Source organism: Poecilia formosa, unplaced genomic scaffold, assembly GCF_000485575.1.
Source record: "Poecilia formosa unplaced genomic scaffold, Poecilia_formosa-5.1.2 Scaffold345, whole genome shotgun sequence".
NCBI classification, from domain to species: Eukaryota; Metazoa; Chordata; class Actinopteri; order Cyprinodontiformes; family Poeciliidae; genus Poecilia; species Poecilia formosa.
The window spans coordinates 511,431-521,756 of NW_006800284.1; the positions used below are offsets into that span (position 1 = coordinate 511,431).

Here is a 10,326-nt window from a genome sequence, read left to right on the forward strand (position 1 = left end):
TCAGTTTTTACTTAAATTCACATTCATGTGAAGTTTGTCATGATGCTACATGTTAAAATATTTATAGCGATATGGAGATTTTGATATCTAATAGAATATTTATATTTTACAACATCGCATTAGGGCCATTGTAGATAGGGAGGGAAGGGGTACATTTTCATCAAAAAACTCAGAACTTTTGAGATTAATCTCAGAAATTTTCTACAAAGAAATTTCTGAGCTTTAAAAGAACTTTAGAAATATTTGACTTTTAGAAATTTTGCAAGTTTGAAAAGTCATTAAATTTGACTTCTGAAACGTAGAAATTTCTACGTTTGTAGAAAATGTTGAAAATCTCAAAATTAAAAAAAAATTAGTTTTTTTTTTCTCAAAAAATTCTGAAATTAGTCTTAAAATTTCTGAGTTTTTCCAAACAAATTTTGTTCCAATAAGTCAAAGTTTTCATGTTCAGTTCTCATGGTAGATTTCCAGATTTTCTGCATCATGACTCAGTTTATGTTAAATAAACTTTCGATCAGTGCAAATGTTTTATTGACAATCTGTTTAGGAAAATGGTTTTAAAATATCTGAATATATAGGTAAATCCCAAACAACTGTTTTAGTATTTTTTAAAACATCTGTATTTCATGTTCATTTATTTTTTTTATACTGAAGCTGATCTCCTATGTTGTTGCTGTTGTGAGGCTTTGAGGTTCACTGTGACCTGTTAGTTGATAGTTTTATCTTTTATCATAAAGTTTTGGTGAAATGGAATAGAGATATCTACGGAAGAAGATTAGGGCCATTGAAAAAAGTAATTCTGATTTATTTATTTTTTTTCTCAGAATTCTGATTTCAGAATATTAAAGTCAGAGTTCTGAAGGAAAAAATGTTTATCAGAAAAAAAGGTGAATTCTGAGGAAACTGAATTCTTAGAAAGAAAAAAAATCAGAATTTTGAGAAAAATTCAGAAATCTTATTTTACTCACCCTAATCATCTTCTGTAGATATTTAATTTGTAAAATGACCAAACGTACTTTGATTGAGGTAAATTAAAGATTGAGGAGAATTGTTTTATTTTCTTAAAAATGTGAAAATTGTTTGTGCTGAATTTGTCACAGCTAATGTAAATTTCCTCTTGCATGCAATATAAGAATGACGAAGAGCTTTGACATGCATGGCTGTGATTATTTTTAACCTTAATAAAAGAAAGAAATTAGAAAAAATTAAGAGTGAAAACTGAAGCAAAACATTTACAAAACTGGAATAACTTTAATTTTGAGCTCATACTTATTTATTGAAACATTTCTTTTTCTGGGTTTGAATGATTTTGCATCAAACATTAAGATTTTTTTAATTACACATCCATCTTGTTTTTTACTTGTGAGAAAGTTAAAGCAGGTTTTGGACCTAATTTGAGCGATTTAGCAGCATCACTTGAATGATCAGAATGATGCTGCCACCACCATGTTTGACAGCTAAATTAATGTTCTTTGTATTTTCTGGAAGAACCCGATCAGTTTGGGATCATCAGAAGTGACAGTTTGGGTTTGAATTGTTATGATTTTGGTGCAGCTGGATGATCCAACAGTAATAATCCAAATTATACATACAAGTAGTTTTTTTAATATACAAAGCAGGCCAACATTTAAGTTTCTGGAATTCAGTTCTGTTGAAAATAGATTAAAATTTGAGTTTGTGCAACAAAATCCACCAATTCTGATCAAAAAAAGTGATGAAATATCAAACCAAAAGTACCAGGAGTTTGTTTTTGGAGTTATAAAATGCTGGTCATTTATTAGAACTTGAAATTTTGGCTTTGTGGATTTAAAAAATGTCGAACAAACTAGAATTTGTGCCCCCAACTTATGCCTTTGAACTGATGCTGCTTTTACTTGCATAAATTCCCAGTATTCTGCCACTTTAGCTGTCAGTCATGAAAACATCACTAAGATCTAAATGACAGAATGTCGGCATGTAAATTGCATAAACCCCAGTTTGGTCCAACACCAAATTAAAAAAAAAGTTCAAAGTGAAGCACCCCCTGCAGTTAGGGAGGCACATTGCAGTATTAACATTCATTTGAGGACACATCGGGAGTTCCTGCTCACCTGTGAAAGAGATTCAGCTTTGAGCGTTTTCCTTCGTCTCTGCATTTCATCTCCAAGCAGCCTCAGGGGAAATATCCGACTCTTTATCACATAAAAGCTGCTGAAGAAGAGAGAGTTTAAAAACTGGAATATTATGCTGTAAAAGAGACAAAGACGGAACAACGGCAAAATCTTACCAAGTATTTTTGGTTTATAATCTCCACTGTAACACTTGACATCCGTAAAGATTCACTGTGTAAACAGATGTTTTCACTGCAAAAAACACAGATCCCAAGTGTGTTTTGTCTGATATCTAGTGTAAACATCTTATCCCACTTGAAATAAAAAAGTACTTTAACTTTACAGCACAACAGGAGCTTGATCAGTAGTAAAGTACTAGTTTCACAAGCAGATTATTTTATTTTCACCAGGGAAAATTGACTTTATAAATCAACTTTTTAAATCAATATTAAAGAATTATCGGCTCAAAACAAGCTCTTATATTGCTGAAAAGTTACTTGCAAGTTAGTTTTGTCTTATTTCAACTGCACTAAGATATCTCCACAAGAACTAGAAATACTTGGTAAGATTTTGTGTTTTTGCAGCGCTACTGAGCTTTAGTAAACTGTGCACACCACACTTTTCCTTTTTTATTTGTAAAAGAAAAGGAATTCATAATCATAATTCATTTTCTTTCTGCTTCCCCTTTTTACACCACTTGTGTTGGTTTATCATGTAAAATACATTGAAATTTGTTTCAAAGTGCCATTAATTTCTTGTTTTAGCAGTGAAACCGTCCAGCCGAGTTCGGGGAGTTTGTGTGTCTCAATGCGAGTTGTTGTTTCTGCCCTCTGGTCACGTCTCCTCCCTCAGTGTGGCCAGCCTGAAGTCGTCCCTGACGCGCTGCAGCAGATCCGGGCAGCACAGCACATCCACAGCTGTCATAGCCAGAGCCTTGGCCGCCCGCAGGGCGTACAACTGGGCCTTCTCGGCTCCTGGCGCAGGAAGGAAAAGAAAACGCTAAAAATAGAAATCACCACATGACATGGAAGGGATCCTCATCTTTATAGCCAGAAACCAATAGTTTTATTTAGTTATGACTTTTGTCTAATTCAGTTAGTTTTTGCTAGTTAATAAAAACTAGCAAACACACTAGTATTATTAGTTAAATATTGTTTAGTTTTTATTAGCTACAGTAGTAGTTCTAGGTTTTTTAATTTATTTTCAAAAATAGATTCAATTTTTGCTGAACAACCAACTGACTGGATTTTTTCTGCCAAACTTTGTGGTGGCCATTTTGTGGATTAACGTAGGCGCCGTATGGAGCGCCGTAATTTGCCAACAGCTGACATAAACTGCTTGTGTTGGGTGGGGGTAAATTTAACATCAGTTCGAAAGGCTAACACACATTTCTCATGTGACGTCACACTTCAGTGAACTTTGTAACCGTCGGCCATCTTGGTAGGCAGTTGATAAGGAGTTACTATGACAACAATAAACAAGCCACAAGCTTAGAACTAGCTCTCACCTTGTTCATATTTAACTTATAAAGTTACAACTTATTGTTACAATTTTTAAGTACTCTATCCACCTCTGTGTAATACTAAGATAAATATCAGTGATATATACTGCAGTACTTACTGCCTAGCTAGCAAAGTTAGCTTAGCTAGTGTAGTTTTTGGACATGTAGCATACATGTATCTTGCTACATGTCCTTACTCTGCCAGTCACCAGGACTTTGTTATTCACCTGAAGAGTTTGCACGTCCTTTACAAATCCGTTTAAACATTGATTTTATGCGTCCATGGATTTAACTCTTCGTGCTCAGTAGGTAGGTAACAGTATGAGATCGGAGGATCTTATACTGTTAGCTTTATAAACATTCATTATACTTCCAGTTGTATTTTTCTCCATTAGTTACAGTTTTTATTTACTTCAGTTAAAAATGTTTTTGCTAGTTTTAGCTAACTATAATATAATAATTTTGCTGTACCTGCTGCTTCGGCGTATTTCTCTGTGTGGTTTAATGCGTCAGTGCCGATGTGGAAGAACGGATGGATCCCAGGCACTATGAATGAAACGTTGCCAAAGTCTGTGGAACCTGCCGGATAATTAGAAATTCATTGTGATAATGACTCTGTGTCAAAACAATCCTGTAAACAAGACCTGCTGCTAAATGTTAGCACTCCAAAACAGACAGAGAGGACGATAAAGATTAAATATTTACCAACCAGAGAAGCTGGCTGGATGCTCAGGAAACACCATGCCCAAAGCTTCTCCGTTGCCTTTATACAGGGTTCCCAGAGTTTCATTAGGCAGAATGTTGGAGTAAGTATGGGCCGGGTAGATTATCTCCACCTACAGGGACCAAAGAGAGCAGTCACAGTGTATTTAAAATTTAAGATCTATAAGAATTGGAAAGTTTACTTTAAGAATGAAAATAATAATCCTCATTGTTTGATTGTTGTGTTACCATATGGTTCCAATTTCACGAGTAAAGTTTATATAGGTTTTTGAAACAGATCATTTTCCAGACACCAAAAAACATGAACTTATTGCCAAAAAAAGACATCTGAGTGTTTCTTTTTAAGCACTTAGGTTGTTTTGAGAAACAGTTGAGACCCAAATGAAAATGTAAAAACATGAATATTGTGAATTTTGGCATTACTCTTCCCCTTTAGCGCAGCCAAAGTTTTTAAAAATGTAATAAAAAATGTCCAGGCTCTCATGTAGGTTAAGATCATATTCAAGCTGTTCTGTTTGTGTGTTTCCTGAAACTAGAGCCTGTTTAGATCAGCTGCAGACTGAGGAGACTTATAGCTCAAAGGTAGCAGTTATGCAACAGCGACAAACATTCTGGAGCATAATTACAGCAATGAGATAAAAAAGATGATGCTAGACGACAGGTGAGTCATGGACAACAGCTCACCTGGCAGCCTGTGGCCAGAGCCGCAGCTCTGAAGCACGCCTCGGCTTTGGCCTTCAGCTCCCAAAGATCACTGAGCCGCGGGGTTCGTAGATAAAACTCCAACTCAGAGTAGGCAGGGATGATGTTGGGCTTCACCCCTCCGTGTTTGATGATGCCTGTTAGGAAGGAAAACAAAAAGACAAAGAAAAATGGAGGATAGAAAAGAGCATCCATTTTCTTTTTATATGCAGTAACAAGGTTTACACTTGGCGCACATAATTAAATGTTTTAAACTAGTGACGTTTCCATTGACCATATAATTGTGCTGCTAGGAATTACAAATTTTTCTTTTTTTTTCGAAATTGCCGCATTTCAATACGCAAATTTATTTTCGTAATTCCAATTTGCTCGATGGAAATGCAACTACTGTTTTATCAACAAGGAAATAGGAATCACAAAAATAAACACTTAATAGAGACATTTCAGAAAAAAACTCATGTTTTCCAAAAAATATCTTGTTGTTGATCATGCGACGCATATGATGCGAAAAATAATGTTTCAATTTTGCAAAATAAACCAATTTAATGTGGCTAAAAACACAAACAAAAATTTACATAATTCGCAAAACTGCATTGGGAAACACTTTTTTTGCATTACAAGTCACATGACCAACAGCAGAATGTTGCTACTGGTGGAAATGACAAAGAAGATGACAGGAAGTGGGAGGAGGATGATGGCACATCATGTTTTTTAATGCCTAATTGTATGGACAAATGTATTCATGTGTGGTTTTGTATTTCTTATTTGAAGGAAACATTGCAGTTGTAAAATGTTGTTTTTTAACATTAGTGGAATATCAACAAAATTTTGCGAGCATTTCTTAATAAAAATGCAGCAAGTGTTTTCTGGATTTCACTGAGTAGTTATAAATTTATAAATGAATGGATAACATGGTAAAAATATGGCTTTGAAAAATGAACACCCACGTTTTTCTCTCTATAGCAGGCTAAATAAACTGAAATATAGCTGTTAACATTTTTTCCCTCACCATGAAGTTTCCACTCAGGCTTCAGCTGCTGTCTGAGCGCAGAGAGGTTGCTATAAGCTAGCACAGCAGCATCCAGAGCGTTCACCCCTTCCCACGGATACGCAGACGCATGAGACGCCTTCCCGTGGTACTTCACTGACACCCTGTGACATCAACATGGTTAGTTTAAGTTTTTATTTTAAGGGAGAAAGGGAAGAAAGGAAAAGAGCTCACTCAGCGATTGTGACGGTGGGAAGGAAGGAGGCATCCTGCTGAGCCGGATGAGCCATGAAGATGAGATCCACATCAGCGAAAGCCCCGGCTTGGATCAGGTCGATCTTTCCTCCAATCGCCTCCTCTGCGGGTGTTCCCAGAACGGTTATCTGGGATTAAAAGGGTTCAGTAGCCTGACGTAAATATCAGCTTCTATGTGCCAGTCATGATCCATGATCCACATAAGTCAATTGGCCTAAAGGGATCTACTAGGCAAAATTTACATTTTATATATTTTTGACCTTCCATTTGGGTCTCAACTGCTTATAAGCCCAAGTGTTTAAAACAAAACCCACCCAACCGTTTCTTGGCAATAAGTTGAAGATTTTTGGTGTTTGAAAAATTAGCCATTTGAAAATCTTCCAGAACGTCATAAATTAACAGGCGCTGCTGTGTTACCTAGCAACCCCAGCGGAGCTCGACTGGTAAAGTCGAGCTGGAGCTCTTCTTTAAAATAAAAACAACATTATGAGACTGTATGCATCTTTATCATCATGAAAGCAGAGAGTTTCAGACTGTTTTCATCTTTAGAAAAGTTTCTCCAACCAAGCTTCTGCTTACATCATTCTTCAAACTACCAGCTCAACCAGTAAACAGAAATGATTACTTATATATTTGATCAAAATAAAGTTTTCACAAACAAGATGATGTAATGGAGGAGACATAGAAGAATTGTATATAAAACAAAAGCTTAAAGAAGAAGGTCAGAGGTACTTCATGGCTTAAGAATTAGAGATTTTTTTCCCTGTATGGAAGTACAAAAGTGCCACAAGTCTGTCTTTCTAGATCAGGGGTGCCCAAAGTCGGTCCTGGAGGCCCGGCATCCTGCACGTTTAAGTTCACTCCCTGGTGATGGTAACAACCTTTTCAGCTTGTCAATGTTCCTCTTAGGCCTTCTAATGAGCCATTACTTGATCCAGGTGCGTGAAACCAGGGAGAGAACCAAAACATGCAGGATGCCGGCCCTTGAGGACCGACTTTGGGCACCCCTGCTCTAGCTAGCTAGATAGATCTTCCTGTTCCAATGCAAAGTTTCCTTTACAAAATTAAAGTTTATTGATCATTGAGATGGTGAACATCATATTAGGGAGATTGTAGAAAGAAAAAAAATAGGATTAAATTTCCATCAAAAAACTTTCTGAAATGTTCTAAGAAAAACTAAGAAATTTCTGAGTGTGTTTAACCAGATAAATGAATAAATAAATAAATTGCTTTTGGTGAAAAATGACACAGGACATTTCTTTAGGAAGGTATCTATATGTAAAACATCATAAAGGACTTACTGACTTTTGGTACTTTTGATATTCTACAGTCGTCTGGCGTAATTTTTACCAATTAGCTAGCTTGGCAAGGGGGGTATTTATCTATATTAGCAGTGCCTTGACTTGTGCCTCTGAGACTTTGCTCTTCCTCCCAGTGAGACCAGTATAACCCAGTGAGGGACCGTTACCTGCACTGGGAGCTCCGGCTGGGTCTCCACCGCCGCTTTCAGCCCCAAAGCAGCCGCAGCTCCCACTTCTGCTATTAGGTTGTGGCCGCACGCGTGCCCAATTTCCGGCAGCGCGTCATACTCGCACAGGAAACCTACGTTCAGCCGCCGGGGTTTCCCGGCGGTACCGACAGAACCCCAGCTGGCCCGGAACGCGGTCGGCAGCTCGTAGTGACTTTGGACCGTCCATGCCCGGTCCTGCTCGGAGAAGAACCGGACCAGCGCGTCGTGAGCGTTCACCTCCTCGCCAGCGACTTCCGGTCGGGTCCAGATGTCCCGACTCAGACTGTGGAGTTGCTGTTTCAATGACTCTATGCGCTGCTGGAGGGCTTCTTTCATCTGGTGCCGGTTCGCCATTCCCACAGCACCGCCGGAGGTCCAAACAGAGCCAGAGTTTTATTTTATTCCTACATTACTCTGAGAAACACTCAAGAAGTTCATTCTGGTCAATAAAGATTAATTAACGTCTCAAAGTGGGCGGAGCCTCTGACCGGAAGTAGTTCCGGTTGACCTAAATTTGATTAGCAGTAAATTACATGGGAACACTGCAAAAACACAAAATCCTACCAAGTATTTTTAGTCTAGTTTCTAGTGCAAATATCTTTCTACACCTCAGATAAGATAAAAGGAACTTAAAAGTAAATGTTCAGCAGCTTGTTTTAAGTCAATAATTCCTTAATATTAATGTTAGATATTCAATTGGCAGAATATTTAACATATAAAAAAACCTTATTCAATGCCACAAGTGAAATAATATGGCAATGTAATTAGTACTTTTTAAAATCAATATTTAGAAATCATAAGCCGTCAGCTTATTTTATGTTTCACATTTTTTGCTTAAAAATTAGTTTTAATCAGTTTTATCTTATTTCAATGTACTAAGATATTCCTACTAGAAATTCGACCAGTATTTTTTTTTTTAATGAAGTGATAATAGGGTGACAAATGGGAGAAGTAATGCTCCGTAGCTTTTCAGGGCACTACATGATTACTTTTTAAAACAAGATGTGTAAACTCTGCCATCTACTGGCCGGAACCACACTCTTCTCAAACGAAATGCAGCTTATTCACATTATTACAGAATAGAAAACGATAATATCTAGACGCTCACAGCAGCAAATCACCAACATATAATGTTTGTTTCATGGGTTCTGTGTTTGTTCATTAATGTTCTGAGGCCAGAAACAGAACAGATGAATTTATATTCAGATTAAATTACTCAAAGAGGGACTCTTCTGTATTTTATTTAGATTATAAGACAAGTATATTTTATTATTAAATTGCAATTATTTTTGTTTTGGTCTATTAAACAAATTAGGCCTGCCAATTAAAGTCATTTCGTTTTGCGCCCATATCGTCGCTAGAGGGAGCCAGAGTCACATTTTTCCTGTTGTGGGGAATAAAATGAATAATTTTAAATGGGAATTCGTGTCAGAGGTCTAATTTATTTACAAATGCAATTAAGGACTACTTCAGTTATTGATTAATCAAATATCCTGACAATGAATCGATCAACTGAATAAAAATTTGAAAATTCAAACTTTTTTTAAGNGAAATACACAAATAAATGCAAATAACTAATTTAATTCAGTTTTAACTAAGACAAATAAGGGTTGGAAAAATGTTTTCTTACCTCAAATGCAACAAAATCTGATGATAATTTTTGGATTAACGAATTAGATAGCAAAGACGCTTAATATGAGTTTTGTTTTATTATGATTATTTTTTTCAACAGAATATGAAGCAGGTGAAGCTAAAACTATGACTTGAAGAGTTTCAGGTAGAATAAAGAAGTTTTTGTTAATCTTAGATGCAAAATGTGAATATTTTTGTAAAGTTTTGTCTTAATTACAGCTCTGATGTTTCAGCAAATGGGTCTGTGATTAATTTAGATAATTGATTACTAAATTAGATGATTATTTCAGTAATCGTTTAGTGCGATTAATCATAATATATCCAATTAATCATTTCAGCCCTAATTTCATTTTATTAACTACATATAATCTGACTCTGACGGGGTGTAAAGGTATAATTTAGATGTAAAATGACATCAGTGTCTCACCAGTGTGTGTGACCCGGAGAGCAGGTGTACTTGTGTGTGTTTTTCTGTCTGAGGTTAATTGGGATCGGCTGTCAGTCACAGAGGAGACGTGTCGCAGGATGACACTGCCACGGCCGCCTGTCAGCCTCGTCCACGCCCCGCCGGTGGCGCCGCCATTTTGTTTCAGTTTGGTGACGGACGGACCGACCCACGCGTCACCCCGCTGACCCGGCCTCTGCTGCGGGAGCATGTGTTTGATTTCACACGTTACACGGAGGGATTTACGTCAAATATGACTTATATGACGGCGCAATAGTGTAAGGAGTACATTTTCGTCAAAAAAAAGAAAAAAAAAATCTAAATTTTTCAACAAAAAACTTGGAAATATCTGAGTTTGAAACGTCAAAAATATGCTTGGACAAAAATCAGTAATTTTTAGATTAATCTCAGAAATTTTCTAGACAAAACTCAGAAACCTCTGAATTTGAAAAGTTGAAAGTTTGCTTCTTGAATTTTTTT

General features: G+C 36.6%; 1 protein-coding gene across 2 annotated transcripts; it reads right to left on the reverse strand.

Annotated features, from left to right (window-relative positions):
- Nucleotides 1–2,776: 2,776 nt before the first annotated feature.
- Nucleotides 2,777–8,317, reverse strand: LOC103153289 (peptidase M20 domain-containing protein 2). Of its 2 annotated transcripts, none has more exons than XM_007574146.2 (7): nt 7,728–8,311; nt 6,239–6,387; nt 6,026–6,168; nt 4,999–5,153; nt 4,301–4,427; nt 4,063–4,170; nt 2,777–3,064 (listed from the first exon to the last, which is right to left on the reverse strand). In XM_007574146.2, exons 1-7 carry the CDS (start codon nt 8,121–8,123, stop codon nt 2,925–2,927), a joined length of 1,218 nt encoding a protein of 405 aa, XP_007574208.1. In that variant the 5' UTR covers nt 8,124–8,311; the 3' UTR covers nt 2,777–2,924. The 2 variants fall into 2 exon arrangements, with proteins under 2 accessions (XP_007574208.1, XP_007574209.1); XM_007574147.2 differs by having other exon boundaries at nt 2,978–3,064; nt 4,297–4,427; nt 7,728–8,317.
- Between the last annotated feature and the right edge of the window lie 2,009 nt (nt 8,318–10,326).